At 50.7% G+C, this 23,078-nt stretch overlaps 1 protein-coding gene and 2 gene segments (V, D, J or C); all 3 read left to right on the top strand.

Moving 5' to 3' along the window:
• The first annotated feature begins 61 nt into the window (after positions 1–61).
• On the top strand, positions 62–3,445 carry LOC117069721 (serine/threonine-protein kinase tousled-like 1). The gene is given in 4 exon segments (XM_033188177.1): positions 62–889; positions 891–1,324; positions 1,327–1,871; positions 1,873–3,445. Coding segments are annotated over 4 exon segments (2,283 nt in total). The 5' UTR covers positions 62–473; the 3' UTR covers positions 2,761–3,445.
• An 8,758-nt stretch (positions 3,446–12,203) lies between these two features.
• LOC117069622 overlaps positions 12,204–23,078 on the top strand; it is a 28,142-nt gene continuing 17,267 nt past the window's right edge. The window contains 2 exon segments of the C gene segment in view: positions 12,204–12,285; positions 12,377–12,889. Coding sequence covers positions 12,204–12,285; positions 12,377–12,889 — 595 coding nt within the window.
• LOC117069724 lies at positions 13,485–22,559 on the top strand. The segment is given in 5 exon segments: positions 13,485–13,678; positions 20,576–20,890; positions 20,982–21,317; positions 21,540–21,857; positions 22,038–22,559. Coding segments are annotated over 4 exon segments (1,128 nt in total).

Below are 23,078 nucleotides of genomic sequence, written 5' to 3'. Positions count from 1 at the left end.
GCCGCCGCCTCAGCCGCCACCCACCGCCCGCCGCCGCCTCAGCCGCCACCCACCGCCCGCCGCCGCCTCAGCCGCCACCCACCGCCGGGGACCGACGCACTGCTGAGGTGCCGGCAGGTTCCGCCCGCGGAAGTCTCCTCGGCCGGCGCAGGCCGCGCTCGGATCCCGGCCTCAGGGCACCCCCTCGACGCCTCCGCCGCCGCGCTCTTTTTCTCAGCCTCTTCTCTGGCGCGCCGGCGGGCTCCCTCGCTTCTCCCCCTTTCTCTCCTCCCTGTCCCCTCTTCTTCCCTCACCTCTTTCCTCCCCACCTCCCCTCTTCTCGGTTTCCTCCCCCATCCCCTTGACTCTCCCCTCCCAGCCCTGGCTCTCTAGCTCGCCCTTACCGCGGCCCCCGCCATGACGGAGGCGGGTGCCGGTGCCCTTGCCGCCGCTGCCGTCGCAGGGGGAGAGTGGGGTTTCCAGAAAGTAGCTTGATGAGTGTCCAAAGTAGCAGTGCAAGTTTGGAGGGTCCGCCATCTTGGTCCCAGCTCTCCATGTCTCCAACCCCGGGCTTGGCGGCGGCGGCCAGGTCCCTGCTGAATCGCACGCCGCCATCCGGGAGGCCCAGGGAAGGTGCAATGGATGAGCTTCATAGTCTGGATCCAAGAAGGCAAGAGTTATTGGAAGCTAGATTTTCTGGAGTTGCAAGTAGGAGCATTGGGAGGACGGGCAGTTGCAGTGTTAGAGCTAAAGCCTCAACAAATAACGAAAGCTCTAATCACAGTTTTGGAAGCTTGGGGTCTTTAAGTGACAAAGAATCAGAGACACCAGAGAAGAAACAATCGGAATCATCCAAGGGAAGAAAGAGAAAAGCAGAAAACCAGAATGAAAGTAATCAGGGAAAAAGTATTGAAAATTAGCGACTATTTTGAATACGAGGGTGGAAATGGCTCAAGTCCAGTAAGAGGCATACTTCCTGCAGTCCGTTCTCCTCAAAATTCACATTCACATTCCACTCCTTCCTCATCTGTTCGACCCAATAGCCCTTCTCCTACTGCATTAGCATTTGGGGACCACCCTATTGTACAACCAAAGCAGTTATCCTTTAAAATTATTCAGACTGATCTCACAATGCTGCAATTAGCAGCATTAGAAAGTAATAAAATCCAGGACCTGGACAACAAGGAGGGACGTATAGATGATTTGCTCAGGGCTAACTGTGATCTCAGATGGCAAATAGTTGAACAACAAATATTACTTGAAAAATACAAAGAACGATTAAATAAGTGCATATCAATGAGCAAGAAACTTATTATTGAAAAGAGTACACAAGAAAAATTGTCAAGCAAAAGAGTATGCAAGATCGATTATACCTCGGGCACTTTACAACAGTTAGACATGGCGCTTCATTTACTAAACAATGGACAGGTGGTTTTGCATTTCAGAATCTTGTGAAGCAACAAGAATGGGTGAATCAGCAAAGGGAAGATATTGAAAGGCAAAAGAAACTTCTAGCCAAACGCAAACCTCCCACAGATAATAATTCTCAGGCACCCTCTACCGATTCTGAGCCAAAACAAAGGAAAAACAAAGCAGTCAATGGAGCAGAGAATGATCCCTTTGTTAGACCAAATTTACCACAACTGTTGACTTTGGCAGAATATCATGAACAGGAAGAAATTGTCAAACTTATACTAGGACATCTCAAAAAGGAAGAGGCAGAAATCCGGGCAGAACTTGAACGTTTGGAAAGAATCAGAAATCTTGACACGCATGAGCTGAAAAGAATAAACAATGAAGATAATTCACAGTTCAAAGATCACCCAACATTAAATGAAAGATATTTATTACTTCATCTACTTGGTAGAGGTGGCTTTAGTGAAGTATATAAATAAGGCTTTTGACCTTTATGAACAAAGATATGCTGCTGTGAAGATACATCAGCTTAATAAAAGCTGGAGAGATGAGAAGAAAGAAAACTACCACAAACATGCCTGCAGAGAGTATAGAATATACAAAGAACTGGATCACCCCAGAATAGTTAAACTCTATGATTATTTCTCCTTGGGTACAGATACGTTTTGTACAGTGTTAGAATACTGGGAAGGCAGTGACTTGGATTTCTATCTGAAGCAACACAAGTTAATGTCAGAGAAAGAAGCTAGGTCTATTGTAATGCAGATTGTACATGCACTAAGATATCTCAATGAGATCAAATCCCCTGTTATACATGATGATCTTAAGCCAGGAAACATCCTACTGGTAGATGGAACAGCATGTGGTGAAATCAAAATCACTGATTTTGGTCTGTCCAAGATTATGGATGATGATAGCTATGGTGTAGACGGAATGGATCTAACTTCCCAGGGGGCAGGCACTTACTGGTATTTACCTCCTGAGTGTTTTGTAGTTGGAAAAAAGACACCAAAGATTTCCAACAAGGTTGATGTACGGTCAGTTGGAGTCATCTTCTTTCAGTGTCTTTATGGTAGAAAACCATTTGGTCACAATCAATCTCAACAAGACATTCTTCAAGAAAATACAATATTAAAAGCCAAAGAAGTCCAGTTTCCTGTGAAACCTGCTATAAGCAGTGAAGCCAAGGCCTTTATAAGATGCTGTTTGGTATATTGAAAAGAAGATCGATTTGATGTGCACCAGCTGGCAAATGACCCACACCTTCTCCCACACATGAGAAGATCAAATTCTTCAGGAAACCTACACATGGCTGGGCTGACAGCAACCCCTATGCCCCCTTCTTCAAGCATAATTACTTACTGATTTTCCTCCAAGATTGGCATGATATCTGTGAATTGCTTCCAGATGCACACTTGAGTTTGAGAGCATTTGAGTGTTTTTTGTTTTCTTTCTTTTTTTCTTTTTTTTTTTTTTTACACAAGACATGATTAAGAACTGTTTGTGAACTGAAGTTCTTCATAGTGTAATTTGTATGAGAGTAGATCATGGACAATGAATAAATGCACACTTCTGACTATAATTTTGAGCAGTGAAGGATGACTGCCTGTTACACAGGAACAGGAATACCATGTTAAGATAGAAGATAACAATTTTGTTTATTTGAGGGAACACTGTAAATAACATTTATAATACTTAAATACATTTGGTTGTTACTAGACAGTTCTAATATGAAGGGTAGTTTTTCATTATTTAAAAACACATGGAAAAATAAGAGACATATTTCTAACATACGAACTATAGTGCCTGGATACATTCTTCAGCATTTGGCATTTAATCTGCTGAAACCAAAGTAAGAACTGAATGACAGTGACAGTTGTGTTTTATAGTAATAGAATGTGAGAGTTAGAATCTTTGGACAAAGTTAGGCTTTGTCATTTGCCTATTCTGGCTTTTAACAAGTTGTACCTTGAGGTCACATGTCCGTTTTCTTTCACTGGTTATATTAAAGGGAGAGCTATTATTTCTAAATACTTTACACTTTTGACAAAATGAGCTGCTTGTTTTGAAATGAGTTGAATTCACTAAATTACAATATTGCTAATGTTTTCAACATGTTAGAATTGATAACAGGTATTTTTCTTTTGTTACCAGGCCTTGTTCATCAAAACAGGTGACAATGTGTAACCAAATGCAGACCAGTTCTATGCAGGATAATGATAAATTCCCTTCTAGCGCTATTGTAAATTGTTGTACAGATGTCATATTTCAATTACTAAGTTTCAGCAGCTTATTTTTGTATACATGTTTAAAATATGGCTTTTCTAATTGGATTTTTTTTTAAGTCTTCTTGAAGGTGCTCTAATTGCTGCTAAATGATGTTGCTTCTTTGCTAAAAAATTAAATGACCTAGAAGGTGCACGTTGACTGTACATCATAGAGAGATATTAAAAAGCATACAGTCATTAACAATCAAGACGTAAAAGTGATCCATGTTGGACATAATTGAGTTTTTTAAATCAGTTTATTGGGTTCTAGGGCTGTGGAGCACATAGATACTAGATTTATAATTTGTTCATGGTTATTCTACATTTCTAGAAAGCTCTTATCAGCAAGATGGTCCCATAAGCAAATTTCTTGTCGTTTGTACAGATTTGTTAAAATGTGAACATTTTCTGACTGTCTTGTAGGGTAGAAACCAATATTTTTCAGGATGCTGTATTTCACTCCTGTAAGAGCTTTCTCTTTATTGTCACATTCATAATACTGATACTTACATGTAAGTTGTTCATGTTGCAGAAAAAGGAGGTTATACTTACCACGGATTCTCTTTAATATTGTACAGTTAAACTGTATTTCTGATGTTGCAAGTCATTTTGTTTTTTCGTTGTATATAGACACATTGTCTCTTTAAAATGCTGCTGAAATTGTAGAGAATATAGCCAAAACAGTAATCAACAATGACAGTTAAAATGTAAAGACTATGAAAATTACACTGGAAGGGAGCTTTCAAGATGGTAGGATATTGACTGACTGAGCTTCTTTACTTAAAAATCAGCTGATTTTTAATAATAAATTCCTTATTTATTTCTGAATAAATTCCTTAAGTATACTTCAAAAAAAAAAAAAGACAGAAGATCTAAATAAAATTAGAAATGAAAAAGGTGACATTACAACTTACACCATGGAAATTCAAAGGATCATTAGTGGCTACTATAAGCAACTATATGGCAATAAATTGGAAAATCTAGAAGAAATGCACAAATTCCTAGACACATACAACCTCCCAAGATTGAACCAAGAAGAAATTCAAAACCTGAACAGACTGATAACAAGTATTGAGATCAAAGCCATAATAAAAAGTCTCCCAGTAAAGAGAAGCCCAGGACCCGATGGCTTCATTGCTGAATTCTACCAAATATTTAAAGTAGAACTAATACCAATCCTACTCAAATTATTCCAGAAAATAGAGGAGGAGGGAATACTTCAAAATTCATTATACAAGGCCAGTATTAACCTCATACCAAAACTAGACAAAGACACATCAAAAAAAGAAAACTATGGGCCAATATGTCTGATGAATATTGACACAAAAATCCTCAACAAAATACTAGCAAACTAAATTCAACTACACATTAGAAAGATCACTTATCATGACCAAGTGGAATTTATCCAACTTGGGATGCAAGGATGGTTCAACATATACAAATCAATCAATGAGATACATCATATCAACTGAATGAATGACAAAAACCACTTGATCATTTTGATTGATGCTGAAAAAGCATTTGATAAAATTCAACATTCCTTCATAGTAAAAATTCTCTTCTATACTAGGTATGGAAGAAATTTACCTTAACATAATAAAGCCATATATGACAGTCCCACAGTATGATACTAAATGAGGAAAAACTGAGAGCCTTTCCTCTAAGATCTGGAACATGACAAAGATGCCCACTTTCACCACTGTTATTCAACATAGTACTGGAAGTCCTAGCTGGAGCAATCAGACAAGAGAAAGATATAAAAGGCATCCGAATTAGAAAGGAAGAAGTCAAATTATCCTCATTTGCATATGGTATGATTTTCTATTTAGAACTAAACACTCCACCAAAAATAAGTTATTAGAAACAAATTCAGTAAAGTTGCAGGATACAAAATCAACATACAAAAATCAGTAGCATTTCTATATGCCAACAATGAACAATCTGAAAAAGAAATTTAAAAGTAGCCCTATTTACAATAACCACAAATAAACACCTAGGAATTAACCAAAGAGGTAAAAGATCTCTACAATGAAAACTATAAAACACTGATGAAAGAAACTGAAGAGTACACCAAAAAAAAAAGGAAAGATATTGCATGTTCATGGATGGATTAGAAGAATCAATGTTGTTACAATGTCCATACTATCCAAAGCAATCTACAGATTTGATACAATCCCTATCAAAATACCAATGACATCATTCACAGAAATAGAAAAAAAAAAAAAATCCTAAAATTTACATGGTACCACAAAGACCCAGAATAGCCAAAGTTCTCCTAAGCAAAAAGAACAAAACTGTAGGAATGACATTGCCTGTCTTCAAATTGTGCTACAGAGCTATATAGAAGTAACCAACACAGCATGATACTGGCATAAAAAGAGATACAGAGATGAATGGAACAACATTAAAAACCCAGAAATAAATCCACACACCTACAGGAACTCATTTTTGACAAAGTTGCCAAGAACATACACTAAGGAAAAGATAATGATATCTCTTCAATAAATGGTGCCAGGAAAACTGGATATCCATATACCTAACAGTGAAACTAGACCCCTGTCTCTCACTATATATAAAAATCAAACCAAAATGGATTAAGAACTTAAATCTAAGACCTCATACTATGAAACCACTGCAAGACAACCTTGGCGGAAACTCTTCAAGACATCAGCCCAGGCAAAGATTTTTTGAGTAATATCCCACAAGCACAGATACCTAAAGCAAAAATGGACAAATGGGATCACGTCGAGGTAAAAAGCTTCTGCACAGTAAAGGAAACAATCAACAAAATGAAAAGATAGCACACAGAATGGGAGAAAATATTTGAAAAATACCCTTCTGGCAAGGGATTAACAATCAGAATATATACAGAATATATAAGGAGCTCAAATAGTGCTATAGAAAAAAAATCTAATAATCTTATTTTAAAATGGGAAAGATGTTAAAATAGACATTTCTTAAAGTAAGACATACAGATGGCAAACTGACATGGAAAAGTGCTCAACATCATGGATTATCAGAGAAACACAATCAAAACTAAAACTAAAATGTGATATCATCTCACCCCAGTTAAAATGGCTGATATCCAAAAGACAGGCAAGAACAAATGCTGGCAAGGATGTGGAGAAAAGGGAACCCTCATACACTGTTGGTGGGAATGTAAATTAGTACAACCACTATGGAGAACAGCATGAAAGTTCCTCAAAAAACTAAAAAGAGAGCTACCACAGGATCCAGCAATCCCACTGCTGCATATATACCCCAAAAGAAAGGAAGTCCATATATTAAGAGGTATCTGCACTCCCATGTTTGTTGCAGCCCTGTTCACAAGAGCCAAGATTTGGAAGCAACCTAAGTGTTCATCAGCAGTTGAATGTATAAAGAAAATGTGGTGCATATACACAATGTACTATTCAGTCATAAAGAAGAATGAGTTGAGTCATTTGCAACAACATGGATGGAACTGCAGATCATTATGTTAAGTGAAATAAGCCAGGTACAGAAAGATAAACATTACATGTTCTTATTAATGAGATCTAAAAATCAAAACAATTGCACCCATGTTCATAAAGAGTAAAAGGATGGTTACCAGAGGCTGGGAACGGTAATGGAGGGATAGGGAAATATGGGAATGGTTAATGGGTACAAAAAAATAGAAAGAATGAATAAAACTTACTATTTGATAGCACAACAAGGTGGCTATAGTCAATAGTTTAGTTGTACAGTTTTAATAACAAAAAGCGTATACTTGGATTGTTTGTAACACAAAGGATAATGCTTGAGGGGATGGATACCCCATTTTCCATGATGTGATTATTTCACATTGCATGCCTGTATCAAAACATCCTATGTACCCCATAAATATATGCATCTTCTATGTAACCATAAAAATTCTGTAAAATAAAATATATAAAAAGAGGTGACAGATATGGAAGACAGGCAAAGCAGAGATGACATCCACACAATCCGAGTCCCTAGGAGAGAATGGAGTCCAGTGCATTTGCTAGTAGACATCTCAGGAGCCACCATTCTGAGCCAGTTTTCTCTGGCTCTAATTGCCTACCAATACAGGGGCAATCTTGTTTTATTTCAGGATAGAGTTTTTGAAATTATAGATTTAACTATGCTTTCTGTTGTATTACTTTTGGTAATTAATTTTAGGAAGAACTAATTTGGGCACAAATTCAAAGAAAATCTAAATCCAAACACACACACACACTCACACACACAATCATCTATAAGGGGGTTGATGACCAGTCCCAGATTTCTCACCAGCCACATTCAAGATCAGTAGATGGTAGGACAACACCTGTAGGGTTCTCAAGGGGGGAAGAAGTGGTAGATAGTCCAGAGTCTATATGCAGCCAACTGTTCTTCAAGAACAAAGGCTGCTGAAAAGGAGTTCCAAACATTCTATAGTCCGTAATCTCATGAAAAAACTACTAGAGGAAGACCGCCAGCCATCAAAAGATGCTTGGAGAACTCAGGGCCAAGAACCAAAAGTAAATATTAAGTGTCCTTAACTGCAAGACTCAGACAGAAATGACTGTGGGGGACTGTGTGGCCTCAGCAGAGGTGAAATGGTGTCTGCCTGACAAAGTGGACATTTTACAATGGTCAAAACACAGAATATGAGATAGAGAGCACTTCTGAATTACTGCCCCACTCCAAATAACTCTCAGCCAAAGGACATCAGTAAAACCAAATCGGGCATATTAGACAGTACAAACAAATTTTAAGAAAATAATATTACTGACTACAATCATATGATGCTAGAGATGGAGGGGAAAAGGAAGAGGAAACCAGGTGATTTCATACCTGTATATAGTAAAGAACTAAAGTATACTATCCAAAGAAGAACAAAGAATATTTTCGAAAGTTATAAAGGTAGCCACTACACATAGAAGCTAGCAAAGAATAAGAAAACTTAAGATGGAAAACTTTTTGAAAGTATAAAAATAGAAAACATAAACTACTAAGATAGGATTGAAGCCAAACAGATCTATGAAAACAACAAACGTGAATGGTCTTGCCTATTAAAAGGAAGAGACTTTCAAATTGGACCCCAAGATTATTACACGTAAAATAGGGAAAGCTGAAAAAACTTGGGCAAAATTCACCCCCAGCAAATTCCACTGTTTCCTCTGGGACAAACTGTCAAGCTCCATGCCAGGGAAGATGATTCTCCTCAGACCTTCTCCTCACTCTCCAGTCCTCTTAGGGAAGGAATTGGGTGTCAGTGGAGGGAAACTGTAGATTCACCAGCTGTAGCAGCGGTGTGCTCCTGCGTTGCTTCTGACCTGGGAAATGAAGCAGCAAGACTTTTTCCGCTGTGGCTTTGCCCAGAAGGGCCTTCCTCCCAGAGCAGAGTGCCAGGCTGGCAGGAGCAGCAGTGGAAGCGTGGAAACCATATCTCCAGCAGCAGAGACCATCAGAAGCAGAGCTTCGGGTATAAGGGATACAACGTGCTCTCCCCAGCCTGGGAGTGACAGAATGCATCATTCCTCACAGTGAAACCCCTGTGTTCCAGCCATCTGGCCCACCACAGAGCCAGCTCAGAGCCAGCCCCTCGCCAACCTGGAGCCTGGCCAGCTCGCCAAGCTGCACCATAGGCCTAGAAGGCGTGGAGATCTGCTGCAGTGCCCTGTCCTCCAGTGAGGCCTGCCATCCCTGCCAAGGGTCGCCTCTGGCTTCTCCTTCTCCAGGATGGCACAGTCCAGAGACTCAGTGCCCAGAGTAGGTGTTGCCCCCCTGCTTCTGGGCCCAGACCCTCCCTTGTTGCTGACCCCTGGCCTTTCCCTCTGGCTTGGATGTCCAGGGCCCTGTCCCAGCCGGGGAGCTGCTCCTGCTCAAGGACTGTCTTCAGCAAGATCAAAAGGCTATGTCCTGAACAATGCATGGGCCACATGAGCAGAGCAGGATCGAAAGGCCGCATCCTAAACAGTGCATGGGCCATGTGAGTGGAGTGCCCTCTCCACTGCCCTCGGGGCTGCAGCTCTCAGCTCAGCTCCCAGCCCTGCTCAGGGCAGCCAGGCCAGGAAGTGCCATCCAGGCTAAGTGACCCTGAGGGGGACAGGTGCCCCAGGAGATGCCAGCTGTGGGGAGAGGCTGGGGGCCAACTCGACCTGGCCTGTGGGCCCTGCCCTGGCTGCCCATTGCACGATCCGGCCACCATGTCTGTGACACTCGTGTGCTTTCCCTGGTGTGTCCTTGTGGCAGGTGGGGGCAGAGGGTGTGTTCCCAGGACCCAGTCCCAGGATGCTGTGGAAGGAGCTGGGCCCAGACACCTGCAAAGCCACGGGCATGGGGGTCTCTGGCCCTCCACAGCTCTGCACACAGGGGCCATATACAGGAGCCTCGTGGGCTGCGCGTCTGCTGGAGCTGAGCGGGCCTCTGAAGCGTGTGAAAAGGCAGGGCCAGGGCGGGGCTGAATGCGGGCAAGGGGTGGAGTCAGTGCTTCTGGAGGGACCTGGAAACCCCACCCCTCACCCCTGCAAAGGATGCAGGAGGCCCCAGAGCTGAGACCATCAGAGGAAGAGCCTTGGGAAAGGGTCTGGGGGCTCAAGGAGTCCTACCACGAACTGTGAGCCCAAGTGAGTCTCAAAGGGCAGCTCAGAACCCCACTGCTTCCTCAGACAGCAGGACCCCAGTGCAGGAGGAGAGGGAAGGCCAGGCCCTCCCTCCCCCAGCTCAGGGATCCAGAGGCCCAGGCGTGGGGGCTTGAGGCACAGCCCACCGTCAGCCTGCTCCCTTGACCCTTGACCCTGCCTGCACCCCCTAGGGCCAGAAGTCCAAAGGCCAGAGAGCCACTCCCCCAGCACCAGACCACCCTCCTCCTCACTCCCCAACCTCGTCCCCTCACAGCTGCCTCCCTGGCCATCAGGACCCAACCACCCCTAATCAAATGGGTTCTCGGCCCCTCATGGCTGGAGACGGGTTATCTCACCTTCCCAGCCTGACTCCGGCCCCATGCTGGCAACTGTTCACCCATGTCTAGAGAGATCCACTGCCCCAGACAGCACCTCAGAGCCCCCCGTCCTGCCTGGACCCCTATAGGAAACCCCACAAACTGCTGCCATTCTGTCCACACCCATACAGGAGCCCTAACCCTCTCCCCACATCCAGCCTTCCCTCCCAGACCCCGCATCCCTGCCTGCACGGTGCCTGAGGGAGTCGTCTTGAGCAGCCTCTAAGCAAGCCCCCAGCACCCTTCAGCCCCTTCAGGGCACTCAGGCCCCCTTTCCACCCAGCCTCAGCAAACCACCTGCATCCTCCAACGACAGGTCCAGCCTCCCAGCCTTTGCCTTGCCTATTCCTCTCCCTGAAACTCTGCCCCGACATAGACCCTCCCCAGCACGCCTGCATGGGCAGCTCCCCTGCCCCAGACACCCTGTGCCCGTCAGTTCACCCCCAGCAGAGGCCCTTGCCAGGCACACCCCCATGCTCACACCTGGCCACAGGTCTCGGCCTCCCTGAGGGCCCCAACCAGCCCGAGTCTGGCCAGTGGTGCGTGCAAAGTCCCTCACCCAGACTCGGCAGAAGGCAGCCAGTGCAGGCCTGGGGAGGGGCTCCCCTTAGACCACCTTGCACCTTCCCTGGCACCTGCCATGGGAAGAGCTGAGACCTCATTGAGGACCAGCTGAGGCGCAGGGAAGGGACCTAGCACTCGTGGACACACAGGGAGCCCACGCCAGGGCGCTGTGGTGAGACCCAGCGCCACTCGCTCAGGCCTCCCGTTCAGTGGAACGTCGGTAAATAGGTGGAACCAACCAGACAACCCCCGCTGGGCCCCACAGATGGGATCAGAGCAGAAAAGGCTCCCTACCCCTGCGGGCCAGCGAGGAGCCCTGGCGGGGGCCGTGGCCCTGCAGGCAAGGAGGCTCCCCCAGCCACTGCCACCCCCGCCTCTCTGCAGCTGGGAAAACAACTCAGAAAGCAAGTGGATGAGAGGTGGCCTGACAGACCCAGCTTCAGATCTGCTCTAATTTACATAAGAAAAGGAAAAACACACTCGCCAGCCTTCAGCACTCTAATGATTCTTAACAGCAGCAAATGACTGGCACGAGACTCAAGAGTGACTAGCAGGGTTGAGGGCTGGGGTCTCCCGCATGTTCTGGGGCTAACAGCGGAAGGGAGAGCACTGGCAAAGGTGCTGGGGGCCCCTGGACCCGCCCCGCCCTGGGGACCACATCCAGACCAGCCCCAGGCCCCGCAGGCCCCCTACCAGCCGCAGGATTTTGGCTGAGCTGGGAACCACTGTGCTAACTGGGGACACAGTGATAGGAAGCTCTGCAAAAACCACGCTCTCCAGGGACCCCGGCTGTGGGTTTCTGCAACCCCTGGCTCAGGGCTGACTCACTGTGGCTGAATACTTCGAGCACTGGGGCCAGGGCGCCCGGATCACCGTCTCCTCAGGTGAGTCTGCTGTCTGGGGATAGTGGGGAGCCAGGTGTACTGGGCCAGGCAAGGGCTTTGGCCTCAGACTTGGGGACAGGTGCTCAGCAAAGGAGGTCGGCGGGAGGGCGGAGGGTGTGTTTTTGTATGGGAGAAGCAGGAGGGCAGAGGCTGTGCTACTGGTACTTAGATCTCTGGGGCCCTGGCACCTCGATCACCGTCTCCTCAGGTGAGTCTCCCTGCAGCCCTCTCCCAGTCTTCTCTGTCCAGGCACCACGCCAGGTCTCTGGGGTCTGCAGCTGGTCTGGATCTGGCCTGAGGCCACACCAGCTGCCATCCCTGGGATCTCTGCCATGAGCTACATGCCAGAGCCCTGCTGTCACTTAGCCCTGGGGCCAGCTGGAGCCCCCAAGGACAGACAGGGACCCCCCTGGGCTTCAGCCCCATCAGAGACCCCCACAGATGGCAAGCAGGCCGAGGGCAGGGATGGGAAAGAGAAGTTGTGGGCAGAGCTGGGGCCGGGGCTGGGCGCTGGCTGTTCAGGTGCCGGGGACCAGACCCACACTTTAGTGTGGCTACAAGTACTTGGAGCACTGGGGCCCAGAGCACAGGGCAGCCTGGCCACCGTCTCCCTGGGAAGGTGGGTCTCAGCCCGAGGATCTGTGTGACTGGGGACAGGGACGCCGGCTGCCTCTGCTCTGTGCTTGGGCCATGTGACCCATTCGAGTGTCCTGCACGGGCACGGGTTTGTGTCTGGGCAGGAACAGGGACTGTGTCCCTGTGTGATGCTTTTGGTTTCTGGGGCCAAGGGCTCAGGGTCACCGTCTCTTCAGGTAAGATGGCTTTGTTTCTGCCTCCTTGCTCTGGGTCCAGCATCCTCTGTCCTGGAGCTGGGAGATAATGTCCAGTGGCTCCTTGGTCTGTGTGGGGCCATGTGGGGCCCTCCGGGGCTCCTTCTGGGGCTGTTTGGGGTCACATTCAGCAGAAGGCCTTTCTTTGGGAATCGGGACTCTGCTCCTGGGACAAAGGGTGGGCAGAGTCATGCTTGTGCTGGGGACAGAATGACCTTGGGTTCTGTCCCAAGGGCTGGCTGCCACAGCTGGCCGGGGACAGTCGGAGAGTCAGGTTTTTGTGCACCCCTTAACGGGGCCTCCCACAATGTGACTACTTTGAGTACTGGGGCCAGGGAACCCTGGTCACCGTCTCCTCAGGTGAGTCCTCACACCCTCTCTCCTGCCTTAACTCTGAGGGGTTTTGCTGCATTTTTGGGGGAAAATAAGTGTGCCTGGGTCTTCTGCCAAGAAAGCCCTGGAGCAGCCTGGGGGGGCTCAGGAGGACGCCCCGAGGCAACAGCGGCCACACAGACAAGGGGCAAGGGCTCTGGGTCTCCAGACGCTCCCTCCTCCTGCGCCCAGCAGCAGGGGTCTCCCTGTGGTCAGGGCCACCCTGGGCCTCTGGGGTCCCATGGCCCAACAACCCCCGGGCCCTCCATGGGCTCTGTCTGAGAGGGTCCCAGGGACTTAGCGGGTGCCAGTTCTTGCCTGGGGTCCTGGCATTGTTGTCACAATGTGACAACTGGTTCGATGTCTGGGGCCAGGGAACCCTGGTCACCGTCTCCTCAGGTGAGTCCTCACCACCCCCTCTCCGAGTCCACTTAGGGAGACTCGGCTTGCCGGGGTCTCAGGGTCAGAGTCCTGGAGGCACTTTGGAGGTCAGGAAAGAAAGCCAGGGAGAGGGTCCCTTCGAATGGGAACCCAGCGTCTCCTCCCCAAGTCCAGCCACAGATGTCGGCAGCTGGGGGGTTCCTTTGGCTGGTCTGGGGTGACCACTCTCTGCTTCATTTGGAGCATTCTCAGGGGCTGTGGTGACGATTGTGTGGTAGGGCTCTGTCCCGCTCCAAGGCACCCGCTCTCTGGGACGGGTGCCCGCCGGGGTGTTTGGACTCCTGGGGGTGACTTGTCAGCCGTCTGCTTGCAGTTGGATGTCCCAGGCCGACAGTGGTCTGGCTTCTGAGGGGTCAGGCCAGAATGTGGGGTACGTGGGAGGCCAGCAGAGGGTTCCATGGGAAGGGCAGGACAGGGACACGGACAGTCGGCTTCCAAGTGATGCCTGGAGACAGAAGGTCTCTGGGTGGCTGGGAACAACGCGAGCCAGGCGCCCAGGGTTTTTGTGGGGTGAGAATGGACATTCTGCCATTGTGATTACTACGGTATGGACTCCTGGGGCCAAGGGGTCATGGTCACCGTCTCCTCAGGTAAGAATGGCCACTCTAGGGCCTTTGCTTTTTGCTATTGCCTGTGGGGTTTTCTGAGCATTGCAGGCTGGTCCTCGGGACATGTTCCAAGGGGACCTGGGCGGACTGGCCAGGAGGGGACGGGCACTGGGGATCTGGGAGCGTCTGTGGATTTTCCCATGCCTTTGGAAAATGGGACTCAGGTTGGATGTGTCTGATGGAGTAACTGAGCCTGGGGGCTTGGGGAGCCACATTTGGATGAGATGCCAGAGCAAACCAGGGGTCTTAGTGATGGCTGAGGAATGTGTGTCAGGTGCGGTGTCTGTAGGACTGCAAGATCGCTGCACACACAGCGAATCATGAAACATTTTCTTTAGAATTATGAGGTGTGCTGTGTGCCAACCTGCATCTTAAATTCTTTGTTGTCTGGAAAGAGAACTGTCAGAGTAGGTGAATCCAGCCAGGACAGACACGTAGCCTTGGTCTTGATGAGAGCAGGGTCGGGGCACAGGTAGTCCAGAAAAGGTGGCTGCTGTCCTGACAGGGGCTTAGGGAGGCCCCAGGAGCTCAGTGCCCTGAAGTTGGTTTCCAAGAGAAAAGGATTGTTCATCTTAAGAGGCGTGCTTATTAAATGTTAAAAGACAGGATATGTTTGAAGTGGCTCCAGAGAAAAATGGTTAAGACAATTATGACTTAAAAATGTGAAAGATTTTGAAGTATATTAATTTTTTTAACTGTCCAAGTATTTGAAATTCTTATCATTTGATTAACACCCATGAGTGGTATGTCTCTGGAATTAGGGCCAAAGTAAGTTTAGCTAAGAAATACTAGCACAGTGCTGTCGGCTCTGATGCAGGACTGAGTTTTGAGCATCATAAATCAAGTTTATTTTTTTAATTAATTGAGTGAAGCTGGGAGCGGATGACGAGTTAGAGTCAAGATGGCTGCATGGGGGTCTCGGGCACCCACAGCAGGTGGCAGGAAGCAGGTCACCGCAAGAGTCTATTTTAGGAAGCAAAAAAACACAATTGGTAAATTTTTCACTTCTGGTTGTGAAGAGGTGGTTTTGCCTGGGCCCAGATCTGAAAGTGCCCTACTGAGCAAAACAACACCTGGACGATTTGCGTTTCTAAAATAAGGTGAGGCTGACCGAAACTGGAAAGGCTCTTTTTTTTTAACTATCCGAATTTCATTTCCAATCTTAGCTTATCAACTGCTAGTTTGTGCAAACAGGATATCAACTTCTAAACTGCATTCATTTTTAAAGAAAGATATTTAAAAAATTAAACAGTCTTAGGGAGAGTTTATGACTGCATTCAAAAAACTTTTAAAATTAGTTTGTTATCCCTTCATGTGATAATTAATCTCAAACACTTTTTCAATACCTCAGAGCATTATTTTTATAATAACTATCTTCACAATCTTTTTAGGTTAACTCGTTTTCTCTTTGTGATTAAGGAGAAACACTTTGATATTCTGATACAGTGGCCTTCATTTTAGTATTTTTCAAGACCACTTTCAACTACTCACTTTAGGATAAGTTTTAGGTAAAATGTGCATCATTATCCTGAATTATTTCAGTTAAACATGCTAGTTTGTGGCTTAAGAGAAAACTCAGTCAGATAGTGCTGAAGACAGGACTGTGGAGACACCTTAGAAGGACGGGTTCTGCTCGGAATCACCGATTCAGCTTCAGCCGGACTGGCCTAGCGGAGGCTCTGGGAGGGTGCCTGCCAGGCCCAGGCTGGGCTTTGGGTCTCCCCGGACTACCCAGAGCTGGGATGTGTGGCTTCTGCCACCAGGCCAACTGGCTGCTTAGGACCCAGCCCTTGTTAATGGACTTGGAGGAATGATTCCATGCCAAAGCCTTGTAAGGCTCGCAGTGACTACACACCTGACATGGTAAGAGACAGGCAGCCGCCGCTGCTGCATTCGCTTCTCTTAAAACTTTGTATTTGATGTCTTATTTCCACTAGAAGGGGAATTGGTCTTAACTGCTTGATGAAGAGCAGGAGACTCATTTGTGTGAGTCTTTTGAGTGACCATTGTCTGGGTCACTCCCATTTAACTTTCCCTAAAGCCCGTTTGAAGGAGAGGTCACCCGAGCTCTTCTGCAACCTCTGAATGCGGATGGCATGAGTCACGATGCTTCAGCCCCACTGGCATCGCTCTGGTCTAAATCATTGACTTAGGTCATCGCACCCTTGAAAGTAGCCCATGCCTTCCAAAGCGATTTGCGGTAAATGGCAGAATTTTAAGTGGCAAATTCAGATAAAATGCATTTCTTGGTTGTTTCCAATGATGACTGTTATCTAGAGAGAATTTAAAGGCAGGGGTTTATTTCAGACTCAGAAGGGAGGAGATGGTCCGAGAAGGTGGAGGCTTTGAGCATTTCAATACCCTCCTCTCGGTGCAGAAGCTATGCTGCCGATTCTAGAGCAAGGGGAGCTCCTCACTTTTATCACAGTATAGGCTCCTAAGTTCTTGGTCTAATTCTGAAGATGTTCTAATAACTTTAAAGCAGCAAAGAAATATGCCACCCAGGTATTGGAGGGTGGTCATGGTTGGTACTGCTGTGGGACCAAAACCCAGGCGGTGCGATGGCAGGACTGCCGGAAACTGGGGTATCAAGTAGAGGGAGACAAAAGATGAAAGCCAGCCTGGCGGTGCAGGAACCTGGCAATGAGATGGCTTTAGCTGAGACAAGCAGTCTGGTGGGCTGACTGTTTCTAGCCACGATAACTCCATCCAGCTTTCAGAAATGGACTTGGATGGGCAAAACTGACCTAAGCTGACCTAGACTAAACAAGGCTGAGCTGAGCTGAGCTGAGCTGAGCTGGGTTGAGCTGAGCTGAGCTGAGCTGGGCTTGGCTGCACTAAGCTGGGCTGAGCTATGCTATGCTGGGCTGACCTGGGCTGAGTTATGCTTTGCTGGGCTGGGCTGGGCCGGGCTGAGCTGGGCTGGGCCGGGCTGGGCCGGGCTGAGCTGGGCTGAGCTGAACCAGGCTGAGCCAAGCTAGGGTGAGCCGAGCTGAGTTGAGCTTAGCTGGGCTGAGCTAACCAGGGCAGGGGCTGCGCTGGGCTGAGCTAACCTGGGCTGGGGCTGAGCTAACCTGGGCTGGGCTGAGCTGAGCTGAGCTAGGTTGGGCTGGGCTGAGCAGGCTGTGTTGGGCTGACCCAAGCTGGGCTGAGCTCATCAGAGCTGAGCTGAGCTGAGTTTAGCTGGGCTGAGCTAACCAGGGCTGGGCTGAGCTGGGCTGAGCTAAGCCTGCTAGAGAACTAAGAGCTAAGCTATACTGGGCTGACCTGGGCTGAGCTATGCTTTGCTGGGCTGGGCTGGGCTGGGCTGAGCTGGGCTGAGCTGAGCTGAGCTGAGCTGATCAAGGCTAGGCTAAGCTGAGCTGAGCTGAGCTGAGTGGAGCTGAGCTGGGCTAAGCTGGGCTGAGCCAAGCTGAACTGGGCTGAGCCAAGCTGAACTGGGCTGAGCCAAGCTGAACCGGGCTGAGCCGAGCTGAACCAGATTGAGCGTGCTGTGTTGGACTGAGCCAAGCTAGGCTGAGCTGAGCCGAGTTGAGCTTAGCTCGGCTGAGCTAACCTGGGTTTGGCTGATCTGGGCTGGGCAGGGCTGGGCTGGGCTGAGCTAAGCTGAGCTAGGGTGAGCTGGGCTTCGCTGGGCTCAGTCAGGTTGGATTGGGCTGGGTTGAGCTTACCTCAACTGAGCTGACCTAGGCTGAGCTGAACTGAGCTGAAGTAGGATGGGCTGGGCTGAGCTGGGCTGAGCTGTGCTGGGCTGAGCTGGGATGAGCTGGGCTGGGATGAGCTGATTTGGGCTGGGCTGAGCAGACCTGGGCTGAGCTCGGTCAAGCTGAGCTGAACCAGGATGAGCTGGGCTGGGCGGTACGGGCTGGGCTGACCTGGACCGGCTGGGCCAGGTTGAGCTGGGCTGAGCCAAGCTGGGCTGAGCTGAGCTGGGATGATCTGGGTTGAGCTTAACTGACCTGGTCTGGTCTGGGCTGGGCTGGGCTGGGCTGAGCTGACCTGGGCTGAGCTGGGCTGAGCTGAGCTGAGCTGAGCTGAGCTGAACTGGGCTGTGCTGAGCTGGGATGGGCTGGGCTGAGCCAGGTTGTGCCCGGCTGAACTGAGCTGGGCTAAGTTGAGCTGGGCTGAGCTGGGCTGAGCTGGGCTGGGCTGGGCTGAGCTGAGCTGGGCTGGGCTGAGTGGGGCTGGGCTGAGCTGAGCTGAGCTGAGCTGAACTGGGCTGGGCTGAGCTGAGCTGAGCTGGGCTCAGCTGGGCTCAACTGGGTTGAGTGGGGCTGGGCTGGGCTGGGCTGAGCTGAACTGAGCTGAACTAGGCTGAGCTGAACTGGGCTGGGCTGAGCTGAGCTGGGATGAGCTGAGCTACACTGAGCTGCGCTGAGCTGGGCTGAGCTGGGCTGAGTGGGGCTGGGCTGGGCTGAGCTGAGCTGAGCTGAGCTGAGCTGAACTGGGCTGAGTTGAGCTGTGCTGAGCTGAGCTGGGCTGAGCTGGGCTGAGCTGGGCTGGGTTGGGTTGAGCTGAGCTGGGTTGGGTTGAGCTGAGCTGGGTTGGGTTGAGCTGAGCTGAACTGAGCTGAGCTGGCTTGGGCTGGGCTGGGTTGGGCTGACCTGGGCTGAGCTGAGCCGAGCTAAACTGGGCTGTGCTGGGCTGAACGGAACTGAGCTGTGCTGTGCTGGGCTGAGCTGAATTGGTCCAGGCTGGGCTGAACCGAGCTGGGTTGAGCCAAACTAGGCTGAGCTGGATTGACCTGGGATGAACTGGGCTGAACTGGGCTGGGTTGAGCAGAGCTGGGTTGAGCTGGACTGGACTGCGCTGAGTTGAGCCAGGCTGACCTGGGCTGAGCTGAGCTGGGTTGAGCTGAACCGGGCTGGGCTGGGCTGGGCTGCAATGAGCTGAGATGAACTGAGCTGAGCTGAATTGAGCTGGCTGAGCTGAGCTGGTCCGGGCTGGGCTGGGCTGAGCTGAGTTGAGCCAAGTTAGGCTGGGCTGGACTGAGCTGGGCTGAGCTGGGCTGGGTTGAGCCAAGTCAGGCTGGGCTGGACTGAGCTGGGCTGAGCTGGGCTGGGTTGAGCGGAGCTGGGCTGGGCTGGGCTGAGTTGAGCCGGGCTGACCTGGGCTGAGCTCAGTTGGGTTGAGCCGAGCCGGGCTGGGCTAGGCTGCACTGAGCCAGGCTAGATTGATCTGGGCTGGGCTGGGCTAAGCTAAGCTGTGCTGAGCTGGGCTGAGCCGAGCTGGGTTGAGTGAGCTGGGCTAGGCTGGGTTGGGCTGAGCTGGGCTGTGCTGAGCTGGGCTGAGCTGGGTTGAACTGTGCTGAGCTGGGCTGTGTTGAACTGTGCTTAACTGGGCTGGGCTATACTGGGCTTAGCTGGGCTGAGCTGAGATGGTCTTAGGTGGTCTGAGCTCAGCTAGGCTGGGCTGAGCTGGTCTGAGCTCATCTGAGTTGGGTTGAGCTGAGCTTGGCTTTGCTGAGCTGGATTGAGCTGGCCTGGGCTGGGATGAACTGGAAGACATAGCACTGGGCCAGTCTTCATGATCTTGTCGGACACCGATGGATAGCCTCAGCTGAGTCTACACTGCGTTCCCCATCACATCCACCATCCCTATACTCACTCCCAGGCCTGGGATGTCTGCCTGGGGAGACTTCAGGGTAGCTAGAGTGTGGCTGAGATGGGGGCAGCATAGGCTGGGTTGGAGGGACCAAGCTCTCTATTGGCTGCCTGCAGGGTGTGTGGCTCCAGGCTTCCCATTCAGGTATGCAACCTGGGCCCTCCAGCTGCATGTGCTGGGAGCTGAGTGTGTGCAGCACCTACCTGCTGCTGCCTCAGGGGAAAGCAGGCCTGGTCCACCCAAACCTGAGCCCTCAGCCATTCTGAGCAGGGAGCCAGGGGCAGGCAGGCCTCAGAGTGCAGCAGGGCAGCCAACTGAATGGTGGCAGGGGCGGCTCCACCTGCTCCAGGAGACCCCAGGTCTGCCCAGGTGTTCAGCGCTGGGCCCTGCAGCAGGACAGGCTGAGGCCTGCAGCCCTGACAGCCTTGGACAAAGACCGGAGGCCTCGCCATGGCCCCACCACCCCTGTTAGCCATGACAGTCTGGGCTTTGGAGGCCTGCAGGTGGCCTTGGCTTTGGTGGGGCAGCCACAGCGGGACACAAGTAGAGAGGGCCACTCGGAACGCCACTCAGCCCCGACAGGCAGGGCACAAGGAGGCAGCTCCTCACCCCTCCCTTTCTCTTTTGTCCTGCGGGTCCTCAGGGAGTGAGTCAGCCCCAACCCTTTTCCCCCTCGTCTCCTGTGAGAATGCCCCGTTGGACACGAACAAAGTGGCTGTTGGCTGCCTGGCACAGGACTTCCTTCCCGACTCCATCACTTTCTCCTGGAAATTCAAGAACAACTCTGACATCAGCAACGACGTCTGGGCCTTCCCATCAGTCCTGAGAGGGGGCAAGTACACGGCCACCTCGCAGGTGCTGCTGGCTTCCAAGGACATCATGCAGGGCACAGACGACCACGTGGTGTGCAAAGTCCAGCACCCCAACGGCAACAAAGAAGAGAACGTGCCTCTTCCAGGTGAGGGCGGGGCCCACCCACCAGGGGCAGAGAGGGAGTCAAAGGGGCCGGGAGCGGTGGGCACCAGGCTGACGCGTGTCCCTCACTGCAGTGGTTGCCGAGCGGCCTCCCAACGTGAGTGTCTTCGTCCCACCCCGCGACGGCTTCGTCGGCAACCCCCGCCAGTCCAGGCTCATCTGCCAGGCCACAGGTTTCAGCCCCCGGCAGGTTGAGGTGTCCTGGCTGCGCGACGGGAAGCAGGTGGGGTCTGGCATCACCACGGACCAGGTGGAGGCTGAAGCCAAAGAGTCTGGGCCCACGACCTTCAAGGTGACCAGCGCACTGACCATCAGCGAGAACGACTGGCTCGGCCAGAGGGTGTTCACCTGCCGCGTGGATCACAGGGGCCTGACCTTCCAGAAGAATGTGTCCTCCCTGTGTGAAATCAGTGAGTGACCTGTCCCCGAGGGCAGCACCCACCAACACACAGGGGTCCACTTGGGTCTGGCATTCACCACCCAGACGCAGCCATCTGCTCCCTGAGCCTTGGCTTCCCAGAGCGGCCAAGGGCAGGGGCTCGGCGGAGGCTGTTGCTACTCTTTGGGTGGGAACCACGCCTCGACCCGCATCCACACCTGCCCCACCTCTGACTCCCTTCTCTTGACTTCAGATCCAGACATAGCCATCCGGGTCTTCGCCATCCCCCCATCCTTTGCCAGCATCTTCCTCACCAAGTCCACCAAGTTGACCTGCCTGGTCACAGACCTGGCCACCTACGACAGTGTGACCATCTCCTGGACCCGCCAGAATGGCGAAGCTCTGAAAACCCACACCAACATCTCCGAGAGCCACCCCAATGGGACCTTCAGCGCCGTGGGTGAGGCCAGCATCTGCGAGGACGACTGGAACTCCGGGGAGAGTTTCAGCTGCACCGTGACCCACACGGACCTGCCCTCGCCGCTGAAGCAGACCATCTCCAGGCCCAAGGGTAGGCCCCACTCTTGCCCCTCTTCCTGCACTCCCTGGGACCCTCCCTTGGCCTCTGGTGCATGGTGGAGAGCACCCCTCACTCCCCCGTTGTCTGGCCAACTGGGGAAAAGGGGACTTGCCCCCAGCCCACAGGCCGGTGCCCTCACTGCCCTGCCCTCACCACCATCTCTTCTCACAGGGGTGGCCATGCACAGGCCCGAGGTCTACTTGCTGCCACCAGCCCGGGAGCAGCTGAACCTGCGGGAGTTGGCCACCATCACCTGCCTGGTGACGGGCTTCTCTCCCGCGGACATCTTCGTGCAGTGGATGCAGAGGGGACAGCCTTTGTCCCCGGAGAAGTATGTGACCAGTGCCCCAATGCCTGAGCCCCAGGCCCCAGGCCGGTACTTCGCCCACAGCATCCTGACCGTGTCTGAAGATGACTGGAACACAGGGGAGACCTATACCTGCGTCGTGGCCCATGAGGCCCTGCCCAACAGGGTCACCGAGAGGACCGTGGACAAGTCCACCGGTAAACCCACCCTGTACAACGTGTCCCTCGTCATGTCCGACACAGCTGGCACCTGCTACTGACCCTGCTGGCCTGCCCACAGGCTCAGGGCGGCCGGCCGCTCTGTGTGCGCGCGCACAAACTAACCGTGTCAACGGGGTGAGATGTTGCATCTTATAAAATTAGAAATAAAAAGATCCATTCAAAAGATACTGGTCCTGAGTGCACAATGCTCTAGCCTGCTAGGGTGGTGGCTGTGCTGCACCCACTCTGCGCCTGCCCTACAGACCACCTTCCTCCAGAGCCTCCACCCCTGCCTCACCCACCTGCGTGCCACAGTGGCTTCCAGAAACCCCTAAACTCCCTGCAGCTGCTCACAGCAGGCTGACCTCAGACTTGCCATTCCTCCTATTGCTTCCAGAAAGCAAGCTGAAAGCAAGGCCACACGTATACAGGCAGCACACAGGCATGTGTGGGCACACATGGACAGACACGGACACACAGACACATGGACACACAGAGATGTGCTAACCCATGGGCACACACATACACAGACATGGACACACGCATACACAAACATACATAGACACACATGTACAACCATGCACAGGCACACAAAGAGAACACTAACTACAGGCACACAGACATGGACACATGGACGTATGCACACATGGACACATACATGTGCAGGACGTGCACACACACAGACACACTAGCACAGAGGCATAC

This window comes from Trachypithecus francoisi, unplaced genomic scaffold (genome assembly GCF_009764315.1).
Source record: "Trachypithecus francoisi isolate TF-2019V2 unplaced genomic scaffold, Tfra_2.0 Lachesis_group3, whole genome shotgun sequence".
In the NCBI taxonomy this organism is placed as follows: domain Eukaryota; kingdom Metazoa; phylum Chordata; class Mammalia; order Primates; family Cercopithecidae; genus Trachypithecus; species Trachypithecus francoisi.
This window is presented reverse-complemented; position numbering and strand designations above follow the sequence as displayed.